Genomic DNA, 27,769 nt, shown 5'->3' with positions numbered 1-27,769 from the left:
TGTTGATAACCTCGCATTAGTTCAAAACGATTCAAATTCAAATTTAAAGTATAGGCAAACAACAAAAGTTTTTAAACAATAGAACTAAAATTTTCAGGTCGTGCCAAATAATGCGTAGGTAATTATGGTGGAGAAACCACATTTTTATAAAGTATTTAATTGCACTGAGGTAAATAAAACAGTAACAAAAACAAATAAATAAATGCCTTTTTGAGTTAATAAAATATTAAGCTAATTTATTTATTTGCCCAAAACTATTGGGGCAGTGGCATATTTATTAAAACTAAATTAGGAACTAGTTTTGTATTTCATTTAAACTATAAAAGGGTGAAACTAAGAGAAAACAGAAACAATAAAATAAATAAAAGGAAATAAAAATAAAACAAACAAAGTTAACAGACAAACCCCCTCCTCTCGGTCCGTTTGGCCCATTTGGCCAACAGCCAGCTGGCCCAATTCCCCTGGCCTATATGGGCTGCCCCACCACCTAACCCTAATCCCCTCCCTCACAACCCCCCCGATCCAGTCCCCTCCCCACTCGCGCCCCCACTCTCCCTCTCCCCCGATCCAATCTGGATCGGGCTCAGACGCTGCCCCGCCGCCACTCCCCCAGAGGCCGCCGCCGGCGCCGAGCACCGCCACCACCGGCCTCCTCCGTGCCTCTCCTCTCCCTCGCGTGACGCCCGCCTGAAGCCGCGGCCTCGCCTCATCGCCGACCCGACTCCGTCACCGGCGCTCCCCGTCCCCGTCGCTCGTCTCCGACCTCCTCCCTGAGCACCGCTGCCCGAAACCCCTACAGCCCCAATGAGCGCCCCCTCGGTCCCGTCCCCCTCTCTCTCTCTGCACGCAATCGCCGACGCCGCTCGCTCATCGCCCCGTGCTCGCTGGCCACTGCACCTACTGCCGCTGCCCAGCAGCTCATGCCCGGCCGCCTTGCGCGCGCGCACGCGCCCCGCCTCGTCCCGGCTCGCCTGCACCCCTGTGCGTGCCCGTCGCTGAGCCCACGCTGGCCGCTCGCCGCGTCCGCCCCTGACCTCGTTGGTCGCGCCCGCATCCACTCACCGCGGCCGCCGCCCCACCTCTCCACCCGTGCCTTGCCCTTCGCGCTGCTGCACGCCCCCGCGCTGCTTCGTCCCGCTGTCGCTGCTGTGCTTCTCGTCGCCCGTGCCGCTGGCGCCTCGCCGCCGCGCCCGGCGCCGGCTGCCGCGCGCTGACCCCCCTGCCCCGCACGGTTTCACCAAACGGGCGACGCCCGGATCCCCGAAGCCCGTAACCGCGCGCCCGTTAAGTCCCTGGCCAATGACATGCGGGGTCCACCCGAAAATGAAAAATAAATAAATGAAAAGATATAATAATTAAAATAATTAGTTAATTAATTAACTAAATTAATTAATTAATCTAATTAGTCCATTTAATTAACATGTTAACTACCTAATTAGTTTAACTAAAACTATTAGTTAACTAGGCAGCCAATGACACGGGGCCCCACCCCTGTTGACCAGTCAAACTTTGACTGGTCAACTGGGTCCCCCTGGCCCACATGTCAGCCTCTATGTACATTCTGTGTACACAGGGCTGGGTACCCATAGCATTTTGTCTATTAATTTCAAATTAATAATAATTTCAGAAAATAAATAAAACTTTGAACAATCATATAAAATAAACCGTAACTCGGATGAAAATACTTTATACATGAAAGTTGCTCAGAACAACGAGACGAACCCGGATACGCAGCGCGTTCGTCCGCCACACATCCCTAGCATAGCAAACACGCAACTTTCCCCCTCCGGTTCATCTGTCCGAAAACGCGAAACACCGGGAATACTTTCCCAGATGTTTCTCCCCTTTGTCGGTATCACCTCCTACCGCGTTAGGGCACACCTAGCACCGCGCATTGTCATGTCATGCTTCGTCACGCATATGTTTGCATTATATTTATTTTTTCTTCCCCCTTCTCTCGCTAGACACCGAGACCGACGCCGCTGCTAGCCAGTACAACTACGGTGTTGACGACCCCTCCTTCTCGGCTGAGCTTCCAGGCAAGCCCCCCCTTGATCACCAGATATCGCCTATTCCTTCTCTCTACTGCTTGCATTAGAGTAGTGTAGCATGTTACTGCTTTCGGTTAATCCTATTCTGCTGCATAGCCTGTCCTTGCTACTACTGTTGTTACCTTTACCTGCACTCCTACATGCTTAGTATAGGATGCTAGTATTCCATCTGTGGCCCTACATTCTTGTCCGTTTGCCATGCTATATTATCGGGCCGTGATCACTAGGGAGGTGATCACGGGTATATACTACATACTTTATACATGATACATGTGGTGACTAAAGTCGGGTCGACTCGTTGAGTACCCGCGGTTGATTCACGGATTGGGGGCTGAAAGGACATACTTTCCCGACGGCCCTCCGTGTGGATCTTTGTGGCGAAGCGACAGGGCAGGTTGAGACCGCCTAGGAGAGAGGTCGGCCTGGCCCTGGTCGGCGTTCGCGGTTACTTTAATAACACGCTTAACAAGATCTTGGTATTTGATCTGAGTTGGGTCGTTGACCTTATACGCACTAACCGCCACGTGGGACAAGATATGGGCAACCGGCGTCGTGGTATCAGCCGAAGCTCTTTTTGACGTCAGCGACTGAGCGGCGCATGCCGGATTGGACTGGAACGCCTACTCTTGTATAAGGGAGGCTAGGTCTGCTTCCGGCCGCGTACACAACGTGCAGGTGTGCAATGGGTGATGCGCCCAGACCCCTGCGCGCATAGGATTTAGACCGGCGTGCTGACCTCTCTGTTGAGCCTAGGTGGGGCTGCGACATGTTGATCTCCCGAGGCCGGACATGACCCAGGAAAGTGTGCCCGACCAGAGGGATCGAGCGTGTCGGGTAATGTGGTGCACCCCTGCAGGGAAGTTTATATATTCGAATAGCCGTGATCTTCGGTAACAGGACGACTTGGAGTTGTACCTTGACCTTATGACAACTAGAACCGGATACTTAATAAAACACACCCTTCCAAGTGCCAGATACAACCCGGTGATCGCTCTCACACAGGGCGACGGGGGGAGGATCACCGGGTAGGATTATGATATGCGATGCTACTTGGTGAACTTACCATCTACTCTCTTCCACATGCTGCAAGATGGAGGCTGCCAGAAGCGTAATCTTCGACAGGACTAGCTATCCCCCTCTTATTCTGGCATTCTGCAGTTCAGTCCACCGATATTGCCCCTTTACACAGATACCCGTGCATATGTAGTGTAGATCCTTGCTTGCGAGTACTTCGGATGAGTACTCACGGTTGCTTTTCTCCCTCTTTTCCCCCTTTCCTTTCCTCTCGGTTGTCGCAACCAGATGCTGGAGCCCAGGAGCCAGACGCCACCGTCGACGACGACTCCTACTACACCGAGGGTGCCTACTACTGCGATCAGGCCGCCGCCGACCAGGAGTAGTTTAGGAGGATCCCAGGCAGGAGGCCTGCGCCTCTTTCGATCTGTTTCCTAGTTTGTGCTAGCCATCTTATGGAAACTTGTTTAACTTATGTCTGTACTCAGATATTGTTGCTTCCGCTGACTCGTCTATGATCGAGCACTTGTATTCGAGCCCTCGAGGCCCCTGGCTTGTATTATGATGCTTGTATGACTTACTTATGTTTTTAGAGTTGTGTTGTGATATCTTCCCGTGAGTCCCTGATCTTGATCGTACACGTTTGCGTGCATGATTAGTGTACGATTGAATCGGGGGCGTCACAGGTGCACTAAACTATCAAATAGTCATCATACCGAGCTTGTCAAACGTTCATAACGTCTACATCTGCTCCTGCAATAGGTCTGTCACCTAGCGGTGCATCAAGGACATAATTCTTCTGTGCAACAATCAGGATAATCCTCAGATCACGGACCAAGTCCGCATCATTGCTACTATCATCCTTCAACTTATTTTTCTGTAGGAACATATGAAAAATAAACGGGGAGCTACATCGCGAGCTATTGATCTACAACATAGTTATTCAAATACTATCAGGACTAAGTTCATGATAAATTAAAGTTCAATTAATCATATTAATTAAGAACTCCCACTTAGATAGACATCCCTCTAGTCATCTAAATGATCACGTGATCCATATCAACTAAACCATGTCCGATCATCACGTGAGATGGAGTAGTTTTCAATGGTGAACTTCACTATGTTGATCATATCTACTATATGATTCACGTTCGACCTTTCGGTCTCAGTGTTCCGGGGCCATATCTGCATATGCTAGGCTCGTCAAGTTTAACCCGAGTATTATGCGTGTGCAAAACTGGCTTGCACCCGTTGTATGTGAACGTAGAGCTTATCACACCCGATCATCACGTGGTGTCTCGGCACGACGAACTGTCGCAACGGCGCATACTCAGGGAGAACACTTATACCTTGGAATTTAGTGAGGGATCATCTTATAATGCTACCGCCATACTAAGCAAAATAAGATGCATAAAGGATAAACATCACATGCAATCAAAATATGTGACATGATATGGCCATCATCATCTTGTGCTTTTGATCTCCATCTCCAAAGCACCGTCATGATCTCCATCGTCACCGGCTTGACACCTTGATCTCCATCGTAGCATCGTTCTCGTCTCGCCAACTATTGCTTCTACGACTATCGCTACCGCTTAGTGATAAAGTAAAGTAATTACATGGTGATTGCATTTCATACAATAAAGCGACAACCATAAGGCTCCTGCCAGTTGCCGATAACTTTTACAAAACATGATCATCTCATACAACAATTTATATCTCATCACGTCTTGACCATATCACATCACAACATGCCCTGCAAAAACAAGTTAGACGTCTTCTACTTTGTTGTTGCAAGTTTTACGTGGCTGCTACGGGCTTCTAGAAAGAACCATTCTTACCTACGCATCAAAACCACAATGATTTTTCGTTAAGTGTGTTGTTTTAACCTTCAACAAGGACCGGCCGTAGTCAAACTCAATTCAAGTAAAGTTGGAGAAACTAACACCCGCTAGCCGCCTGTGTGCGAAGCACGTCGGTAGAACCTGCCTCATGAACGTGATCATGTAATGTCGGTCCGGGCCGCTTCATCCAACAATACCGCCAAATCAAAGTAAGACGTTGGTGGTAAGCAGTATGACTATTATTGCCCACAACTCTTTGTGTTCTACTCGTGCATATAACATCTACGCATAGACCTGGCTCGGATGCCACTGTTGTGGAACGTAGTATTTCAAAAATTTCCTACGATCACGCAAGATCTATCTAGGAGAAGCATAGCAACGAGCGGGGAGAGTGTGTCCACGTACCCTCGTAGACCGAAAGCGGAAGCGTTTAGTAACGCGGTCTATGGCATATTTCCTTCAACCCCGATGGCTCCGAACCACACAAAAGAGACACAAAGAGATCAGAAACTCCACCAAAACCAATAAACCTAGCCCGTGGAAGGGCTCCGGAGGGGAGGGGGGAGGATAGAAGGGATCCGCTACGCCATCAACCCGGTCAAGAAGACTTCAACGTCAACCACTATCATCATCATTGCCCCCCTATTCACCCCTTTGTAATACCAAACCCTAGGTAGATCCCGACATGTATTACATTGATCTATCATCCATTATTACCATGATTACCCCTTCTATGCTTATTGTCTCTATGTCTGAGTAAAACTTGTAGTCCTCGGGGATAATGAGGGACGCTAGCATGTTTAGGTGTTGAACGCCGATAGGATTTGACATCATCTTTGTCTGTTTATCTTAATAATCTTTCTGGTGTTGGATGAAGTTGACCACTCAACAATTGCCCTGAACTATCGTTGCAATGGTGGGATGCAGCGGTGAAGGGATGACAATAATATCCTCCCTTCCTTCCCGAAGCAACTGATAGAGGAATAACGGAAAACCGATCATTGACCATAATCATCGTTAATGTAACCTGCATGTGGGGAGGAACGATGGTGGCGTGTGTCATACTGAGCTGCACATGCAACACGTATGTTGTACCAGGCTCCGTCCACTTATAGAAGCATACATGTGAGGACTCATTTTTTTCCTTTTTTGATTTGAAAAGGAAAATTTTACTCCCTCTTTTCTGGTTTAAAGGCCTACGTGTATCTCTAAATTGCTAACTTAATCAATCTAATAAAAGTTGTATATCACCAAAATTATAGCATTAGAAGTAGAACATTTGGAGTTTCTAATAATAGAACTTTTGTGATATAGAACTATCATTACGTTGGTTAAATCGAAATCGTCAACGTGAGATACACGTGAAACCTTCTAAACTGGAAAGGAGTAATATATAAAAGACATCCATTGTTACAAGTTTGAATAAGGATGAAAACAGAGCAGGCCAACGGCTAACATCCGCCGCCAATTCCATTTATCCGCACGACTTTTTATTCCCACACAAAGCCTTCCACGCACGCACATCGTTCAATCTTGATAAGTAGGCCATCAAGGAAACGTGTTACCTGCGAAATCAAAAAAGCTGGATTGAGCATCATATTGCCCACAGTTTCAGAACACTATTCAGCTCCAAGAAAGAAAAGGTAGGCATTATTTATAGCACACATATTACTCGTTGAGAAGTACGTATATACTACTAGCATACACCTACGCATCGTACGCAGTACTACGTACGTACCTCCGCAGTCGGCAATGCCACAGCGCTTGGGGATTGCGATTGCGACTTCAGGCTTCACTCCGGCGAGTTTGAAGACGTCGGACTGGAAGAAGGCGCACACGCAACCGGGGCTCCTCATACCGATGTTGCGCACCCCCACGCAGCAGCCGCTCGTCGGCGCGGACTGCGAGTTGCGCAACGCCGGGAGGCACAGAGCCAGTTGCTGGACCATGGCGGAGGTCCTCACGCACTCTCCAGCAGTCCAGCTCCCTCAGCGCCGCCCGTACCGGCGGCGAGTACGGCGGCCAGGGCAAGAAGGACGAGCGGCCTCATTGTCATCGACCTCTCTGTGTTGCTCTGATGGCCACACTGGCTTCCTCTGTACTAATACTGGTTAGTGCAGATCGCTTGTAGCTAGCTGCTTGCCGTGGGTCTTCTACACATGTGTGGTGGTTCTTATATAGCCGTACTGCCGTTGTGGCAAGTAGGAGGAAGCACTGCAGGCGCTCTCTGATTGCATGCTGACTGTGCTAATGGTTTCTCCGTTTTCCACGATGCAGAAGAACACGTTTGCAAGTTATGTATTATTTCGGCGCCCCCCTTACCCGTCAATGATCGACTGAAAGCATCGTTTCCTCATTTATTTTCGCTTTGTTTAGGTAAATCAATCATGCTCATGTAATCCCCATTGGGTCTGACCCTCTGATTTTATTCTTTCGTAATCTTTAGCGAACCCACATTTGATTTGATGATCTGTCGCATTGGACACATTGTCATTGCTCCACGGGTTTGTTCTGATCCGTGCTCTGCGGGGACATGGCAGGATTTTGAAGAACTTTGCAGAGGAGAAATTGCTCTGATATGTGCACTCAACTGGAATAAATGTGTATGGGAGTAAAATTACCTGAAGCAGGACTCTTGCTTCTGGTTAGCAGGAGCATCTACAGCCATGGTAGACAAATATGGCCCCTCAAATGCCCGCAGACGTGTCCGGGCACTTCGCAGACACTGACCGGACACTCCACAAATAACTCTCTCTGCATCCGAACATCTTATATATAAAATCTTGAAACCATATAAACCATGCAAAGGAAACATCTATATAGTACCTAGATCAACTAATCCTCACTGCGTTACTCATTGTCATCGGAGATGTTCACTATCTCCATGTCGTGCTCCGAGTAAATGGGCGGTGATACGTTCATTTTGCATCATGTTTTCCTACCATTATTTACATTGTTTTATTGCATAATAATGCTTTTGGAGTAATTCTAATGCCTTTTCTCTCTTAATATGCAAGGAACACACAAAGAGGGAGAATTCCGGCAGCTGAAAATCTGGACCTGAAAAAGCTACGCCAGACTACCTGTTCTGCACAACTCCAAATGAGCTGAAACTTCACGGAGAATCTTTATGGAATATATGATGAATATTGGAGCAAATAAGTACCAGAGGGGCCCACCAGGTGGGCACAACCCACCTGGGCGCGTCAGGGAGCCCAGACGCGCCCTGGTGGGATGTGCTCACCAAGCCCACCTCCGGTGCCCATCTTCTGGTATATAAGTCATTTTGACCTAGAAATAAATAAGGAGAGGACTTTCGGGACGGAGTGCTGCCGTCTCGAGGCGGAACTTGGGCAGGAGCACTTTTGCCCTCCGGCGGAGCGATTCCACCGAGGGAAGTTCCATCCCGGAGGGGGAAATCATCGTCATCGTCATCACCAACCACTCTCCCATCTTGGGGAGGGCAATCTCCATCAACATCTTCAACAGCACCAACTCCTCTCAAACCCTAGTTCATCTCTTGTGTTCAATCTTGTTACCGGAACTATAGATTGGTGCTTGTGGGTGAGTAGTAGTGTTGATACATCTTGTACTTGATTACTATATGGTTTATTTTTAGAAGATTATATGTTCAGATCCAATATGCTATTTAATACCCCTCTGATTTTGAGCATGTTTATCATTTATGAGTAGTTACTTTTGTTCTTGAGGTCTCGGGAGAAATCATGTTGCAAGTAATCATGTGAACTTGATATGTGTTCGATATTTTGATAGTATGTATGTTGTGATTCCCTTAGTGGTGTCATGTGAACGTCGACTACATGACTGAAAGGATCGATATAGTTGACTAGAGGGGGGGTGAATAGGCAGCTAACAATTTTTAGCTTTTCTTTACCAATTTAAACTTTGCATCAAAGTAGGTTGTCTAGATATGCAACTAGGTGAGCAACCTATATGATGCAACAACAATATGCATACACGCAAGCAAGAGATAAAGCACAAATAAGCTTGCACAAGTAAAGGCACGAGATAACCAAGAGTGGAGCCGGTGAAGACGAGGATGTGTTACCGAAGTTCCTTCCCTTTGAGAGGAAGTACGTCTCCGTTGGAGCGGTGTGGAGGCACAATGCTCCCCAAGAAGCCACTAGGGGCCACCGTATTCCCCTCACGCCCTCACACAATGCGAGATGCCGTGAATCCACTATTAGTTCCCTTGGAGGCGGCGACCGAGCCTTTACAAACAAGGTTGGGGCAATCTCCACAACTTAATTGGAGGCTCCCAACGATACCACGAAGCTTCACCACAATGGACTATGGCTCCGCGGTGACCTCAACCGTCTAGGGTGCTCAAACACCCAAGAGTAACAAGATCCACAAGGGATTAGTGGGGGGATTCAAATTTCTCTTGGTGGAAGTGTAGATCGGGGCCTTCTCAACCAATCCCTAGAGAATCAACAAGTTTGGTTGGCTAGGGAAGGAGATCGGGCGAAAATGGAGCTTGGAGCAACAATGGAGCTTAGAGGTGAAAGAGGTAGTCAACTAGAGGAGGAAGACACCCCTTATATAGTGGAAGAACAAATCCAACCGTTATCCACCAACTCAGCCTGCGCAGCGCGGTACTACCGCACCTGAGGCGCGGTACTACCGCAGGGGCACGCGGTACTACCGCACCTGAGGCGCGGTACTACCGCAGGGGCACGCGGTACTACCGCAGAGCCCCGCGGTACTACCGCCCACGCAGCAGAGACCAGAACAGCCACACATGCACTAAGGCAGAGGGCGGTAGTACTGCTGGCGCGGTACTACCGCTCCCCCTTGCGGTACTACCGCAAGGCAGGGGCTGTCCAGGGATGGGAAGGCACGGATATAAAAAATTACATCCGTGGCTACTTCCGCAGAGTTGGAGTCGATGCAAAAACCCGACGCGGTAGTACCGTAAGCCAGCCGCGGTACTACCGCGCGAGGCGCGGATGTAAAAAATTACATCCGCCCCTTACTGCCGCGTACTTGCGGAACTAAGCAGGGACCACGGTACTACCGCTTACTAGAAGCGGTACTACCGTGGGTCCTTGCGGTACTACCGCACCAGCGGGCGGTACTACCGCAAGGTCCTGCGGTACTACCGCTCTAACGAGCAGTACTACCGCACCCCCTAGTTCGGCAAACAAGAGCAATATTTGCATAGACAAGGAAAACATAGGATGCTCCAAAGGCTAGAGGAAAGGAGGTGCAAAGGAAGATGTGTACGTGATGAATCCACCCAACCTTTCCAACGCGGACCCCCTCTTAATAGTACGGCTTCCCTACGACTCAATACCACCGAAAAGAACCGAAGAGAAACGCCGTCTTCTATAGCCTTCGAGGGGAACCCAATCATCTTGTGCCTAGTCAATATATCTGAAATATTCGATGCACATGATTAGTCCGCAAAAGCATTGTCATCAATCACCAAAACCAACTAAGGGATAAAAATGCCCTTACAATCTCCCCCTTTTTGGTGGATTGATGACAACACGGGATTTGCACGAGGGTATAACGCAAAGAGCAAGGGCAAACCCCAAGTCTCTAAAATATAGACGGGCTCCCCCTAGATGTGTGCTATCTCGATGAGTGCTTTGGACTGCACGGCACACATACTAGGATCAACACTCCCCCTATATTTTATAGACATGGCAAATCTTGCAATAAGGCTAAAGCTAAGCAAGATAGACAGGAGCATAATGTAATAAGCACAAGATAGAATAAGCTCACTACGGTACGATAGAGTGCATATGTCTTACACCATATGATAGAAGGTCTCACGAGCACAAACCAAGCAACCAAAGCAAACGAAATAAACGAAGTTCAACTGACCCAAACACGACACAACTCGCAAATCCTACACTCTCTCCCCCTTTGGCATCGAGACGCCAAAAAGGCAGAGAGGACACCTACAGCAATAGTGGTGGCTCAAGCGGAGTAGTCACTTGCACGCTCCTCGTCAGACTCTGCAGCTGGGACGGACTCCTCCTCAGACTCGGTCCACCGATAACCCTGCTTGTGCAACCATTCTGCCTCTGGGGTGATGTTCACCTCTGACCCGCTAGAAATGTTCTCGCCAAAGGTCCTGAAAATCCGCTTGTCGCGGCGGCGAGTCTCCTTGGAAGCCACATGGGTCTGGTACTGCCCCTTTGCTTGCATACAGAATAGCATCTTTATCTTGTTCTTCAGTCGCTTAGCCCAAGAAGGCTCAGAGGTGGGAGGGATGTAACCCTCAGAGCTGTCCTCGTCTGCTGCCTCCTCCTCATCCTCATCTGCATCCACGTCCATGGCAGCCACAGTATCAGCACGATAGGTAGTGTTGGCCCACTGAGGCTTGATATGGAGGTTGATGGGCTCATGCCGGATCCAACCAGGGGCCTCAAACTCATCCTGAGGGTAGACCCGCTCCCAGGTAGCCGAGATCAACTGAAACAGATAAGGTCCATAGATGGGGACCTTGCGGTTGTAGACCGCAAAGCGAAGCTCATGCCACATGATATGAGAGACATCAAGTGGTGGTGTCTGAGAGTTGCGAGCATCTTCACACAGGAGCATCATATCCACAAGATAGGCATGCACCTTGTCCTTGTCCCCAATGCGTGGGAAGAGAGTGTTGCGGAAGATCCGGTGCATGATGTCAAGAAAGGAGTTGAGTACCCAAGATGACTTGCCATTGGAGAGCCTCTTCTCCACATAGTAGGGCATAAGCTTGTTCTTGTTGGCAGACTCGGGATTGGCATGAGGGCGAACACCTTGGGGTGTGGCGAGCCCCTCATCCGGAACCCCAAGCAAGGTCATGAATTCCTTCCAAGTAGCAGTCAGCTGCCGACCATTGGTCATCCAAGTCATGGTCCTTTCCTCATTGGGATGAAAATGCACTGAGGCAAAGAACTGAGCAAGGATCTCAGGATCATAGTCTTTGTGGAATGAGATGATATGCTCAATGCCAAATTGCTCCACTAGGTCCAAAGCCTCACCAAAGTATTCCCGGTGCGCCTCTTTGCGCATGTGATGCATGTTGATCCACTTCACCTCCACATGGATATTTTGCTTGGCCTTGATGACATCCAGATAAATGAGATTCTGTTGCTTGGTCCAGAATAGATCATTCCCTCGAAAGTTAGCACGAGGGTTTCCATACGGATTGATCTTCCTCCGAGAGATGAACTCAGCAAGCGGTATCTCATCCATACCCTTGGCGGGTTCCTTCTCTTTGGTGGCAGTGGTCTTGGTTCTGCGTTGGGGGGCATTGGAGCCCTCTGCTTCCTCTATGTTGCGCATACGCTTGGACCCCGTGTCACGGCTTGGATTGGAGCGGCGAGCTGGAGCACCTGAGCCACCACCTAAAACACACACCACAAAACAAACATGCACGAAACACGAGAAGGATCAATGCAAAGACCACAGCAAAGCAGGTGAAACAAGTAGACATGGCACGTGAGAAGTGCCACAAGAGGGATTTGAGACAATGGTAATATCGTGTGTTGCGCCACGTGCGGTAGTACAGCTCCAAGGAGCGGTAGTACCGGACGTGCGGTAGTACCGCACCAGCAGGGCAGTAGTACCGGACGTGCGGTAGTACCGCACCTGGAGAGTGGTAGTACCGCACGGTGCAGATCTGAAACAGCCATGGAGATCTGAGCACAACCGTGTCAACACGTGGTACTACGGTCGATGAAATCCATCACGGGACAACTATAGCAAGTACCATCACTACAAAAAACTGCTCTCCTACATCCTACTCTTGCATAGATTTGGCCTAAAATCTTAAGAACAACTTGCATCTTCCCAAAACCTAAAAACAACAAGACGAACAAGAAAAAGGGAGGGATTGGGGAGAAACCTTGTTCCATGGCAAGAGGGAGTGGTGGGGAACGATCCCACCGGTCGGAATCCGAGGAGAGCGGCCGGAGACGGAGATCCGGCGAGGACCTCCGGCGCCGTTCTTGAGAGAGAGAGAGAGAGAGAGAGAGAGAGAGAGAGAGAGAGACGGAGTGGGGAGAGAGACGAATGGGTATGGGGGAGTTAGAACTCCCCCTGCCCGTGTTTAACCCCCACACGCGCTCGACCGCACGGTAGTACCGCACCGTGACTATAGTACCGCTCCCCCAGGCGGCAGTAAAAAATTACTGCCGCGCTGGGTGCGGTAGTACCGTGCGCTCCTCACGCGGTAGTACCGCACGTCATTGCGGTAGTACCGCCCCGGGCGGAAGTACCGCACCAAGGCCGTAGTACCGCTCTTCCAGGCGGCAGTAAAAAAATTACTGCCGCGCTGGGTGCGGAAGTACCGCGCGCCCCCCTTGCGGTAGTACCGTGGCAGGCCGCGGTAGTACCGTGAGCTCAAGAAAAGATAGTTTCAACCAAAAGAGAGGACACCGAAGCACGGAACCTTCAAGCGAGAGACCACACCAAAGAGCTAACACACTGGACACCACAAGCACAAGCTCGGCACGAAGGAAGAGAGGCAAGAGACAACACAGACCAAAAACGAGACACAAACTCTCCAAGGAGAGGGTGGTGGCCGGAGCCACCTATGTTTGAGTCAATTGATATGGCACCGCGAAGAATTATCCTTGGGCCCATGACCAAAACTCGTCTTTGAAGCACAAGTACCATCAAAAATGGCTAATGTGAAAGAGTTGATCACTTTATGCATAATGGGGGAGGGAGAGTTCATTGAGAGAACAACACTCCCCCTATGTCCATGCCTACACCTAGATTAGACAACAAGTTGAGTGTGGTGGGGTGTGCAAGGGTTCAAGCAACATTGCTCGAATCAATGATATTTAGCTCATGCCTTAACTCGCGAAATCTTGCTTCATCCAAAGGCTTCGTGAAAATATCTGCAAGGTTATCATGGGTGTTGACGTAGTTGAGCTCGATCTCCCCTCGCCTAATGTGATCTCGGATGAAGTGATACCGAATCTCAATATGCTTCGTCTTGAAGTGTTGCACGGGGTTGAGAGAAATCTTGATGGCACTTTCATTATCACACCAAAGAGGCACTTTGTCACAAATGACACCGTAATCCTTTAAAGTTTGCCTCATCCATAAGAGTTGTGCACAACAACTCCCGGCCGCCACATACTCCGCTTCGGTGGACGAGAGAGACACACAACTTTGCTTTTTCGAAGACCAACTTACCAAAGAGCAACCAAGGAATTGGCACCCTCCGGAAGTGGACTTCCTATCCACTTTGTCTCCCGCCCAATCGGAGTCCGAATATCCTACAAGCTTGAAGTTTGCTCCTCTTGGGTACCATAAGCCAAAGTTTGGGGTATGAGCCAAATATCTAAAGATTCGCTTGACCGCCACAAAGTGGCTTTCCTTAGGTGCGGCTTGAAACCGTGCACAAATTCCCACACTCAACATGATATCCGGTCTAGATGCACAAAGGTAAAGCAAGGAACCAATCATGGAGCGATATACCTTTTGATCCACCGCTTTACCATTGGGATCGATGTCAAGTTGGCACTTGGTGGGCATTGGAGTGGACGCCGGCTTGACATCACTTAGCTTGAATCTCTTGAGCATGTCTTGAGTGTATTTGGCTTGGTTGATGAAGGTTCCTTCTCTTCTTTGCTTTACTTCGAAACCGAGAAAGAACTTCAACTCTCCCATGGAAGACATCTTGAACTTTGAGGTCATGAGTGCGGCAAATTCCTCATTGAAAGCTTTGTTAGGAGAACCAAAGAATGTCATCAACATATAGTTGGCATACAAACAACTCCCCTTTGAACTTCTTAGTAAAAAGAGTGGGGTCGATTAGCCCAACTTCAAACCCACGATCTTGTAACAACTCGGTAAGGTGGTCATACCACGCACGTGGGGCTTGTTTAAGGCCATAGAGTGCCTTATCGAGTTGATACACATGATCGGGAAAGTAGGGATCCTCGAACCCGGGGGGGGTTGCTTGACATAAACCAACTCATTAATAGGACCATTAAGAAAAGCACTCTTCACATCCATTTGTTGCAACTTAAAGTTGTGATGAGAAGCATAAGCAATCAACAAACGAATAGATTCAAGGCGAGCAACGGGAGCAAAGGTTTCACCGTAGTCGATACCCTCGACTTGGGAGTAGCCTTGTGCCACCAATCGTGCCTTGTTGCGGATGATGGTCCCATGAGCATCTTGCTTGTTCTTGAATATCCACTTGGTTCCAATGACATTGTGGTTCCCCGTTGGCCTTGGCACTAATCTCCACACCTTGTTGTACTCGAAGTTGTTGAGTTCTTCATGCATGGCATTAAGCCAATCCGGATCTTCGAGTGCTTCATATACCTTTTGGGGTTCAACACAAGAGACAAACGCGTGATGTTCACAATAGTTTGCCAATTGTCTACGAGTGCTTACCCCCTTTTGAATGCTTCCAAGCACATTCTTCATGAGATGACCCTTGGTGGAGAGCTTGGATGCAATCTTGGCGGCACGACGCTCCAATTCCTCCTCGGTGGTGAGTTGAGGAGCGGTCACTTGATCATCTTGAGCGCCGTCTTGAGCTTGTTCTTGATCTTGAACTTGCTCGGGGGAGAGAACTTGACCTTGGGCATCACTTGGTGTGTCAACACCGTCTTGAGCATGATCTTGCCCTTGGTCTTGTTCATGAGGTTGAGGGCCTTCACTTTGTTCTTCGGAAGCGTGTGGGCCTTGGGTTGGTGATGGCTCCACTTGAGTGGAGCATTGTCCTTCTCCTTCGGCCACAAGGGGTTCCTCAATGGGTAGGATAAAACCAACACCCATTCTTCTTATGGCTTGAGGAGGAATTTCATCACCTACATCACAAGTGCCACTTTGCTCCACTTGGGAGCCGTTATTCTCATCAAACTCCACGTTACACGTCTCCTCAATAAGTCCCGTGGATTTATTGAGGACACGGTAAGCATGAGAGTTTGTAGCATAACCAACAAATATGCCCTCATAAGCTCTAGCCTCAAATTTAGACAACCGAACACCTTTCTTGAGAATGAAGCACTTACACCCGAACACCCGAAAATACTTGAGGTTGGGCTTGTTACCGGTGAGAATCTCATATGGAGTCTTGTTCAAGCCCTTGCGGAGGTAGAGCCGATTGGATGCATGACACGCGGTGTTGATGGCTTCGGCCCAAAAGTTGTATGGAGACTTGAACTCCGCCATCATGGTCCTTGCCGCATCCATCAACGTCCGGTTCTTCCTCTCCGCAACATCGTTTTGTTGAGGGGTGTAAGGTGCGGAATATTGATGCTTGATCCCCTCATCACTAAGAAACTCATCCAAGGTGTAGTTCCTGAACTCGGTGCCGTTGTCACTTCTTATTGTCAAGATCTTTGCATTGTGTTGACGTTGGGCTTCATTTGCAAAGTCAATGACGGTTTGTTGGGTCTCGCTCTTCCTCTTGAAGAAATACACCCAAGTGTATCTTGAATAGTCATCCACAATCACCAAGCAATACTTCCTACCCCCAAGACTATCAAAAGATGGAGGCCCAAAGAGATCCAAATGAAGGAGCTCCAAAGGCCTCTTCGAGTAAATGATAGTCGTGGGAGGGTGAGCCTTCTCATGTAGCTTTCCTTCGATACAAGCACTGCAAGCACGATCTTTAGCAAAACTAACATTCGTTAGTCCACGGACATGGTCCCCCTTGAGAAGACTTTGCAAAGATCTCATATTGACATGGGCTAAACGGCGATGCCAAAGCCATCCCACGTCAACTTTAGCCATTAGGCATGTCGCGGTCTTAGTGGGTCGCTCCGAAAAGTTAATCACATAGAGACCGTTCTCGACATGCCCAACAAAGGCTACTTTAAGAGTCTTGCTCCACAAGAGGGCCACGGTATCAATATCAAAGAAAGTGGCAAAGCCCATGATTGCAAGTTGACGAACGGAAAGTAAATTGTATGCAAGGGACTCAACAAGCATGACCTTCTCGATCGTGAGATCATGAGAAATGACAACTTTGCCGAGTCCCAATACCTTAGAAGACGAGGCATCACCCCACTCGACATTGGTGGGCATAGATGGAATCTTGTGCACGTCCACCACCAAGTCCTTGCTTCCGGTCATATGATTTGTAGCTCCACTATCGAGCAACCATGATCCCCCACCGGAAGCAAACACCTACAAGAGATCAATGCTTGGTTTTAGGTACCCATTTTGTAATGGGTCCTTTGATGTTAGTAACAAGGGTCTTAGGAACCCAAATAGACCATTCAATATACTCATGAGGAGAACCAACAAATTTGGCATAAACATGCCCATCACTAGCACGGCATAACACATAAGAAGGATTAAAGTCGCCGGCTTTGTTGGAAGGGGTGGCATTGCCCTTCTTGACACCGCCACCCTTCGCATTGTTCTTCTTCTCCTTGGAAGCACCCTCTCCCTCCTTCACAAAAGTTTGCTTGAGAGGAGGAGGTCGTTTGGTCTTGTCATTCTTCTTCTTGTTCTTGGGATTGGGTGCGAACCCAATCCCCTCCTTGGCCACAACTTCCTTTTGATTGCTCAAAAGGTCGTTGAGGTTCTTCTCACCTTGTATGCATGACACAAGGCCTTTCTCAAGTTGCTCCTTCAACTTAGCATTCTCCTCAACAAGATGCACATGCTCACAACAAGGGTTAGTAGCATTTGCATTATCAATTAACACCATATGAGGAAAGGTGGCTTTCTCCTTAGTTAGCTTCACTTGGAGTTGATCATGAGACTCCTTGAGGCTAGCATGAACACCCTTCAAGACTTTGTGAGCCTTGTCGAGAATGTCAAACTCCTCTTTGAGTCTAGCAAGATCAACCCCAAGCTTTGCCTTCTCGGAGTTTAGCACACGAGACACAACAAGAGCATGATCAAGATCTTTCTTTAACTTAGCATGATCATCGTTGTGTGACTCCTCAAGAGCCAAACGAAGACCACGCTCTTCGTCAAGAGCATTGGAAAGATCCGAAATCTCATCGGCATAGTCACGACTATGCCCCTCCATCTTAGAGATGGTATCTTCGTGAGCCTCGATCATGTCATTGGCTTCACCAAGTTGTTCCAAGAGAGCAACGAAGTGCTTCTTGGATTTACCCTTGAGTTTACCCATAAAGGTCTCAAACTCATTCTCCTCCACATTTGTCCCCTCATATTCATCAATGCTATCCGTCGAAGAAGGATGATTAATGATGGTAGTTTTGATGTTGGGGGTTACCTTGTTGGTGGCTTTAGCCATGAGGCACTTGGCGGTGATGTTCTCATTGGGTGAGTCGAAGAGAGACATCCGTGGAGTCATCGCAATGGCAACGGAGGCCATGGCAACCGACTCACCATCTTCATCATCGTCATCATCCTCATTGTACTCTTCTTGTACCACCAATGCCTTGGGAGGAGTCTTCTTGGTGAAGTTGCTCTTGTTGGGGAACGACTTGGCCTTGTCCTTTCGGATGAGCTTGCCACCATTGTCTTCCCTCTTCTCGTAAGGGCACTCCGCAACAAAGTGGCTCACATTGCCACAATTGAAGCAAGTCCTCACTCGTTGCTTGCCCTTTGCGCCACTTGAATTGTTCTTGTTGAAGTTTGGCCTTGAGTTCTTCTTGCTCCAAAATTGCCTTGAAGCAAGAGCCATGTGTTCATGATAGGCATACTTCGTATCTTCGAGGTTGCTCTCCTCTTCTTCCTCTTCATCCTCTTCCTCCATACTCACCTTGGCCTTTAGCGCAAGGTTGGGCTTCTTTACTCTTTGAGAGCGAAGAACCGCATTGTCGGCGGTCTTGTCCAAGATGCTCATAGCAACGAACTCATCCAACACTTCACTTGAGGACAAGGTGTGGAAGTCCGGCCTTTGACGAATGACGGAGGACATGGCTTTGTGGTAGGGCATCATTGCCTTGAGGAATTTGCGCTTGATCCAATTGTCATCCGTGTCCTTACTTCCATGATCTCGGAGAGAGACCGCGAGTTTGGTTACTCTCCGATAAAGCTCACGAGGTTCTTCATCTTCTTTCATTGCAAACTCATCGGCTTCATCTTGCACCACTTCATAGTTGGAGCGTTGAATGCTTGCGCTTCCCCGATAGAGGGAAATCACTTGTTGCCAAGCATCTTTGGCAATGGTGTAGGGCCGGAGATGAGGAAGATCTTCGGGTGGGATTGCTTCTTGGATGATGAAGAGAGCATTCTCATTGAATTGATGGTCCACGACTTCTCTAGGAGTGAAGTTGCTTTGGTCATGCGGATAGAAACCTTCTTCAATGATTCTCCAAAGGTTAGTGTTCACATGATTTAAATGACACTTAAAACGATAGACCCAAGAATCAAATTCTACATTCTTCTCAATCTTAGGGGCCGGGCCGGCATGATTCAAATGAGTGGAAGGAAGCGGTCCACCATAGACAAGTGGAGGTTCCACATGGGCAAAGATGCCGGTGCCATTTTTACCACTAGAAGAAGGAGCTTTCTCGCTAGTAGCTTCCCCCTTGTCGGAGGTAGCATCCGTCACCTTGTTAGCGGGATCACCCACTTTCAATGGTGCGGTGGAAAGTTTAAGCCCTTCTAAGAATTTATTAAACATGCTTTCAACCTCGGTCATCATGGAGGTTTTCAATGTGTCCAACGCCACATTGAATTCCTCACGAGAGACCGCGGTTCCCCCATCTCCCGTAGACGAGACCGGATTCACACCGGAGTGCTCCTCGACACCGTCTACGACGTCAACCATACTCTTCGGACGGTGAAGTCCTTAATAAAGAGACGAGGCTCTGATACCAATTGAAAGGATCGGTATAGTTGACTCGAGGGGGGGTGAATAGGCAACTAACAATTTTTAGCTTTTCTTTACCAATTTAAACTTTGCATCAAAGTAGGTTGTCTAGATATGCAACTAGGTGAGCAACCTATATGATGCAACAACAATAAGCATACACACAAGCAAGAGATAAAGCACAAATAAGCTTGCACAAGTAAGGCACGAGGTAACCAAGAGTGGAGCCGGTGAAGACGAGGATGTGTTACCGAAGTTCCTTCCCTTTGAGAGGAAGTACGTCTCCGTTGGAGCGGTGTGGAGGCACAATGCTCCCCAAGAAGCCACTAGGGCCACCGTATTCTCCTCACGCCCTCACACAATGCGAGATGCCATGAATCCACTATTGGTGCCCTTGGAGGCGGCGACCGAACCTTTACAAACAAGGTTGGGGCAATCTCCACAACTTAATTGGAGGCTCCCAACGATACCACGAAGCTTCACCACAATGGACTATGGCTCCGCGGTGACCTCAACCGTCTAGGGTGCTCAAACACCCAAGAGTAACAAGATCCACAAGGGATTAGTGGGGGATTCAAATTTCTCTTGGTGGAAGTGTAGATCGGGGCCTTCTCAACCAATCCCTAGAGAATCAACAAGTTTGGTTGGCTAGGGAAGGAGATCGGGCGAAAATGGAGCTTGGAGCAACAATGGAGCTTAGAGGTGAAAGAGGTAGTCAACTAGAGGAGGAAGACACCCCTTATATAGTGGAAGAACAAATCCAACCGTTATCCACCAACTCAGCCTGCGCAGCGCGGTACTACCGCACCTGAGGCGCGGTAGTACCGCAGGGGCACGCGGTACTACCACACCTGAGGCGCGGTACTACCGCCCACGCAGCAGAGACTAGAACAGCCACACATGCACTAAGGCAGAGGGCGGTAGTACTGCTGGCGCGGTACTACCACTCCCCCTTGCGGTACTACCGCAAGGCAGGGGCTGTCCAGGGATGGGAAGGCACGGATATAAAAAATTACATCTGTGGCTACTTCCGCAGAGTTGGAGTCGATGCAAAAACCCGGCGCGGTAGTACCGTAAGCCAGCCGCGGTACTACCGCGCGAGGCGCGGATGTAAAAAATTACATCCGCCCCTTACTACCGCGTACCTGCGCAACTAAGCAGGGACCACGGTACTACCGCTTACTAGAAGCGGTACTACCGTGGGTCCTTGCGGTACTACCGCAACAGCGGGCGGTACTACCGCTCTAACAAGCAGTACTACCGCACCCCCTAGTTCGGCAAACAAGAGCAATATTTGCATAGACAAGGAAAACATAGGATGCTCCAAAGGCTAGAGGAAAGGAGGTGCAAAGGAAGATGTGTACGTGATGAATCCACCCAACCTTTCCAACGTGGACCCCCTCTTAATAGTACGGCTTCCCTACGACTCAATACCACCGAAAAGAACCGAAGAGAAACGCCGTCTTCTATAGCCTTCGAGGGGAACCCAATCATCTTGTGCCTAGTCAATATATCTGAAATATTCAATGCACATGATTAGTCCGCAAAAGCATTGTCATCAATCACCAAAACCAACTAAGGGATAAAAATGCCCTTACAATGACACTTCACCATATTTGGGCCTAAGGGAATGCATTGTGGAGTAGCAATTAGATGATAGGTTGCGAGAGTGACAGAAGCTTAAACCCCAGTTTATGCGCTATTTCGTAAGGTACCGATTGGATCCAAAAGTTTAATGCTATGGTTAGAATTTATTCTTAATACTTTTGTCGTGGTTGCGGATGCTTGCGGGAGGGTTAATCATAAGTAGGAGGTTTGTTCAAGTAAGAACAACACCTAAGCACCGGTCCACCCACATATCAAATTATCAAAGTAGCGAACACAAATCGAACCAACATGATAAAAGTGACTAGATAAAAATCCCGTGTACCCTCAAGAACGCTTTGCTTACTATAAGTGTCGGAGTAATTGGACACGGGTATCCCGAAGACGGCAAGACAATATTTCAAGACATCGGGGCTAGCAAAGCCCCTCAGTCCGACTGCCCGGCCGCTCCTGCCGGCTCCCCGTCCGACTGCTCCACCCGGCCGGCTGCCAGCTGACCGACTGCGCCGACTAGCCGGCTGCCGACTGCAGTCCGACCCGGCATCGACAAGACCCCGACGAGACGGCCATACCGCGGACAAGACAACCGTACCGCGACACCATCATGTATAGTGTCACTTGTCCCCTGGCACTATTCATGAAGTGACCTAGGGGACAAGCATGACATGCACCATGCCTTGCTCCCATACCTCCACATAGCTTAGATATTAAGCTACCCTCTCCTATAAAAGGAGACACACATCCATCCATCCATGGATGGACTCACGTACACACTCACACAAGCAAGCTAGCTAGCAAGAGAGCTAGCTAGCCATCCATCCATCCATTCCCACGGGCAAGCATGCCCAAGCATCACATGCGGCCATGCTCATGGCCGGCCACTAAAGCATGCTTTGTGCATGCATGTATGGAACCAGATGCCCATGGCACTGACCCCAGATACAGCTCTAGGAGCACTTTGTACTGCCCGATGTACACCCTAGATATATATGCTCAGACATGCAGGAGTAGGGGTATTATCTCTCCGGAGAGCCCCGAACCTGGGTAAACTAGCGCGTGCTACTCGCTTACCCGCTCCCGGTCCTATCAGCAGCAGTCTTACCCTCACACAAAGCCCTTGTGGCATCTGTCGCCTCACACCCCCCCGTGAGAATACCACGACAGTTGGCGCCCACCGTGGGGCGGTACTATCTATGTTACCACGCTGCTGCTGGTTTCGCAGTCCGGGCGGGACCATCTTCGCCGTCACCACCGCGGCGTCGCGCCGTCCCTCCGATAGCGGTCGAGGGCTCGATATCGACACGCCCTCGGAATGGCCGCGAGGGGCGGCGCGTCCTCGCCGCGGGGACCATCTTCGTCATCACCGCCGCGGCGTCGCGCCGTCTCTCCGGTAGCGCTCGGGGGCTCGACTTCGACCCGCCCCCGGAGCGGCCGCGCGGGACGGCGCGTCCTCGTCATCGGCCTCGCCGCCTTCTTCACTACCACCGCAACGCCGACCGTCCGTCCGTGCTGTTGCCGTCTGCACGCGTGCCCGTCTCCTCTCGCACGACGCCCTGCCTTGGTGGTGCCTCGCCCTCCCGGGCCCCTTCTCGCGCACCCGCGGCTCAGGACGGCCTCCGACTGGATCTCCTCCCCCTGCCGCAACAGCCGGCGCGCCGATGCAGGCCCCGACCATGTTGCCATGGCCATATGTCTCCTCTGCTCGTGGCCTCGACGGCTTCGGCCGGCTCCGGCCGCAGCCACACGCCCTGGCTCCCCCTGACGCCGCTCCCGTGGGCCGGATCGTAGCCCCATCATCTGCGCCCCCCGCGCGCCCGCCGGCTCGCCGTCGCCGCACCTGTCCGGCTCGCTGCGGGCCGGGTCCTCTGCTGCGTGCCGTCCCGCGGCCTGGAATCCGCACTGCAGCGGGCCAACCTCGTGCCCGAGCCGCACCCGCCCACGGCGCAGGCCCCGTCGCCCTCCGGCTCCGGCCGCCCCGACGGCCGTGCTGCTCCTCCTCGCACCGGCCTCCCACGCGCTCGAGGCTCCGGCCGGCCTCGCCGCGCCCAGCTCGCCTCCCGCGTGCATCTCCGCTCATGGCCCGGCCGCCTGCGTCGCTGCGGTGTCGGCTTCCCATGTGCGTGGCTCCCGCGCGCCCACCAACCGGGTTGCCACCCCCTGCCGGCGTCCGCCTCCGCACCCGGCCGCCTTCGCGCGCCCGCGGCTGCCCTGCCTCCGCCGGGTTCTCAAGCCGCCGGCCTCCGCCTCCTCTGTGCACCCGGCCAGGGTCGGCCGCAAGCCTCCCACGCCGGCTACAGCCTCGCCTCCTCCGGCCGGCTCCTGCATCCCCTCCGCCTGGCCCCGCCGTCCGGTTCCCCGGCGGGCTCCTCCTCTGGCCGGCTTCGCCCGCCCGCCTGCTGGCACGTCTGCGCCCCCGTCGCCGATTTCCCGCGACGCCGGCCTCCCGCGTCGCCGCCGCCTTCGTCCTCTCACGCCACGCACGCGCATCCCTCCGCCGCCTTGTGCCGGCCCGACCGCCTGCCGCCCGCGCCGGCTCCCCTCGCTCACCGCCTGACGCCCGCGCCGGCTCCCCTCGCTCACCGCCTGCCGGTTCCCCCCCCCACACACGGACGACCGGCTCCGCCGCCTGCCGTCTCTGCCGCAACCCGGCCGCCGGCTTCGCCGCGACCCGGCCGCCGACTGCCGCCGTCCCGCTCCTGCCGACTGGAGAAAAAGAAAGGGCCGACTGCCCCACACGAGAAACAAAAAAAAGGGAGGGGGCGGGTGAGAGAAGTCGGGGGCCGGCTGCCCAGGCCGGCTGAGAAAAAAAAAAGGAGAGAGAGAAGGGAAGAAAGAGGTCGGCTGGGACAAAGAAAAGGAAAAACTCCGTCTATCCGTCTGCCTGCTTCGTCACTCGGACGGCTGGACACGATCTGGCCTGCCTGTCCGCCTCGACGCCTGGCTGGTCGAGCCTCGGCCCGAATCTCGGGGGCTACAGCCAGCGGGTACGCTGACGCGCCCCCGCGAGGAGAGAAGACAAAGTAGTCGCCGGGAGATCCGGCCCAACTGCCCAGCAGTCGGCCCGAATCTCGGGGGCTACAGCCAGCGGGTGCGCTGACGCGCCCCCGCGAGGCGAGAAGACAAAGTAGTCGCCGGGAGATCCGGCCCGACTGCTCAGCAGTCGGCCCGGATCTCGGGGGCTACACCCAGCGGGTGCGCTGACGCGCCCCCGCGAGGAGAGAAGACAAAGTAGTCGGCGGGAGATCCGGCCCGACTGCTCAGCAGTTGGCCCGAATCTCGGGGGCTACACCCAGCGGGTGCGCTGACGCGCCCCCGCGAGGAGAGAAGACAAAGTAGCTGCCGGAAGATCCGGCCCGACTGCTCAGCAGTCGGCCCGAATCTCGGGGGCTACACCCAGTGGGTGCACTGGCGCGCCCCCACGGAAGATTGCAGACAAGAGAAGAATTTTGTCCGGTTGCCAGCAGCCGGCAGAAGAAGAAAAAGGGTGCTGTAAGATGCCTCGCCGCCTGACCAGCCGGGACCCTCCTTCGAGCCACCAGGGGTCCGAAGGCTACACCCAGCGGGTGCGCCGGCTCTCTTCGGCAAACTCCGCCTCGGCTACACGAAAACCAATGTGAGCTCCTCACCTGCAGATTTTTTCACCGCGAGAGCACGGATAACCTCGAGCGATGCTCGGGGGCTATCTCCGCATTTCATTACAGTTGCATCACTGTTCGCCCCGGCGCCAGCCAGAGTTGGCCCGGGGGCTGGCCGCTTGGCCTGAGACGCTAGTTCCCGCAGACGGCTTAGTAACGTGCGCGGTATGAAAAGCCCACTCTTAGTCACAGACCGCAGAGCGGCTGTCCAACTGGCAAGAGTGAACGCTGAAGGCCACCCACACGAAAAACGTCCGGGAAGAAAAACGCTTCGGGCGACCCGACCGTTTTCTTTATGAGTATCTACTCGGTTAAATTCGCTCCCAGAGTCTGAGTATTGTACACTCCACTCTGCGGCCCACTCTCAGCCACAGACCGCAGAGCGGCTGTCCGGCAAGCGAGAGCACAAGCCAAAGAGCGGAGGGAACATGAAAAAGATTGAAGGGGGCTCGGACGAAACCGAGTCGGCACCCTCCGCATAAAACTTGTAGTGCTAAAAAGCAATCATTTGATATATCTGCATGGACTAACTTTGTCTTTTTGCATGATCATTTCCATGAGCACTCGCGAAAAAACCTCCGCTCAACTTTGCCAAGTTGACCGGAGGCTTGGGGGCTACTGTCGGAGTAATTGGACACGGGTATCCCGAAGACGGCAAGACAATATTTCAAGACATCGGGGCTAGCAAAGCCCCTCAGTCCGACTGCCCGGCCGCTCCTGCCGGCTCCCCGTCCGACTGCTCCACCCGACTAGCCGGCTGCCGACTGCAGTCCGACCCGGCATCGACAAGACCCCGACGAGACGGCCATACCGCGGACAAGACAACCGTACCGCGACACCATCATGTATAGTGTCACTTGTCCCCTGGCACTATTCATGAAGTGACCTAGGGGACAAGCATGACATGCACCATGCCTTGCTCCCATACCTCCACATAGCTTAGATATTAAGCTACCCTCTCCTATAAAAGGAGACACACATCCATCCATCCATGGATGGACTCACTTACACACTCACACAAGCAAGCTAGCTAGCAAGAGAGCTAGCTAGCCATCCATCCATCCATTCCCACGGGCAAGCATGCCCAAGCACCACATGCGGCCATGCTCATGGCCGGCCACTAAAGCATGCTTTGTGCATGCATGTATGGAGCCAGATGGCCATGGCACTGACCCCAGATACAGCTCTAGGAGCACTTTGTACTGCCCGATGTACACCCCAGATATATATGCTCAGACATGCAGGAGTAGGGGTATTATCTCTCCGGAGAGCCCCGAACCTGGGTAAACTAGCGCGTGCTACTCGCTTACCCGCTCCCGGTCCTATCAGCAGCAGTCTTACCCTCACACAAAGCCCTTGTGGCATCTGTCGCCTCACACCCCCCCCCCCCCCCCCGTGAGAATACCACGACAATAAGAGATCGTTTTGGCCTGTCCTTTGCCTCGAAAGGATCGGGCTACCTTGCTGCACTTTTGTTACCGTTACTTGCTCGTTACAAATTATCTTGCTATCAAACTACTTGCTACTTACAATTTCAGCACCTGCAGATATTACCTTATTGAAAACTACTTCTCATTTCCTTCTGCTCCTCGTTGGGTTCGACACTCTTACTTATCGAAAAGAGCTACAATTGATCCCCTATACTTGTGGGTCATCAGGCGGCAGACGCAACTCTGGCTCCTCTGGCTCCTCCTCTGGCATCGCCCGGGCCTCTGTCTCCATCTCCGCTTCTACTTCGTCGAAAAGCGCATCGGTCTCCGTCTGTTCTTGTCTGATGAAGCGCCGGTTGGACTACACATACGCCTCATCTTGGATGGACTCTAGGATGGCTGTAAGCTCTGCCATCTCCGCCGCTTGGGCGACCGCGAACTCTGTAATGACCACTGATGTCTACTACGCAACCTTCTTCTTGTAGACGTTGTTGGGCCTCCAAGTGCAGAGGTTTGTAGGACAGTAGCAAGTTTCCCTCAAGTGGATGACCTAAGGTTTATCAATTCGTGGGAGGCGTAGGATGAAGATGGTCTCTCTCAAGCAACCCTGCAACCAAATAACAAAGAGTCTCTTGTGTCCCCAACAAACCCAATACAATGGTAAATTGTATAGGTGCACTAGTTCGGCGAAGAGAGGGTGATACAAGTGCAATATGGATGGTAGATATAGGTTTTTGTAATCTGAAAATATAAAAACAGCAAGGTAACTAATGATAAAAGTGGGCGTAAACGGTATTGCAATGCTAGGAAACAAGGCCTAGGGTTCATACTTTCACTAGTGCAAGTTCTCTCAACAATAATAACATAATTGGATCATATAACTATCCCTCAACATGCAACAAAGAGTCACTCCAAAGTTACTAATAGCGGAGAACAAACGAAGAGATTATGGTAGGGTACGAAACCACCTCAAAGTTATTCTTTCCAATCAATCCGTTGGGCTATTCCTATAAGTGCCACATACAGCCCTAGAGTTCGTACTAGAATAACACCTTAAGACACAAATCAACTAAAACCCTAATGTCACCTAGATACTCCAATGTCACCTCAAGTATCCGTGGGTATGATTATACGATATGCATCACACAATCTCAGATTCATCTATTCAACCAACACATAGAACCTCAAAGAGTGCCCCAAAGTTTCTACCGGAGAATCAAGACGAAAACGTGTGCCAACCCCTATGCATAGGTTCATGGGCGGAACCCGCAAGTTCATCACCAAAACATACATCAAGTGAATCACGTGATATCCCATTGTCACCACAGATACGCACAGCAAGACATACATCAAGTGTTCTCAAATCATTAAAGACTCAATCCGATAAGATAACTTCAAAGGGAAAACTCAATCCATTACAAGAGAGTACAGGGGGAGAAACATCATAAGATCCAAC

At 51.0% G+C, this 27,769-nt stretch overlaps 1 protein-coding gene across 1 annotated transcript; it reads right to left on the bottom strand.

Moving 5' to 3' along the window:
- Positions 1-6,239: 6,239 nt before the first annotated feature.
- LOC123049878 (non-specific lipid-transfer protein 4-like) lies at positions 6,240-7,033 on the bottom strand. The gene is made up of 2 exons (XM_044472741.1): positions 6,648-7,033; positions 6,240-6,474 (listed from the first exon to the last, which is right to left on the bottom strand). Exons 1-2 carry the CDS (start codon positions 6,856-6,858, stop codon positions 6,458-6,460), a joined length of 228 nt encoding a protein of 75 aa, XP_044328676.1. The 5' UTR covers positions 6,859-7,033; the 3' UTR covers positions 6,240-6,457.
- Between the last annotated feature and the right edge of the window lie 20,736 nt (positions 7,034-27,769).

Source organism: Triticum aestivum, chromosome 2D (assembly GCF_018294505.1).
Source record: "Triticum aestivum cultivar Chinese Spring chromosome 2D, IWGSC CS RefSeq v2.1, whole genome shotgun sequence".
In the NCBI taxonomy this organism is placed as follows: Eukaryota; Viridiplantae; Streptophyta; class Magnoliopsida; order Poales; family Poaceae; genus Triticum; species Triticum aestivum.
The sequence above is the reverse complement of the archived record's forward strand: the minus strand, read 5'-3'. Positions and strand labels throughout refer to the sequence as shown.

What these genes read in the sequence shown, in the direction of transcription:
- LOC123049878 (XM_044472741.1), bottom strand. Translation starts at nt 6,858, where the DNA reads ATGGTCCAGCAACTGGCTCTGTGCCTCCCGGCGTTGCGCAACTCGCAG.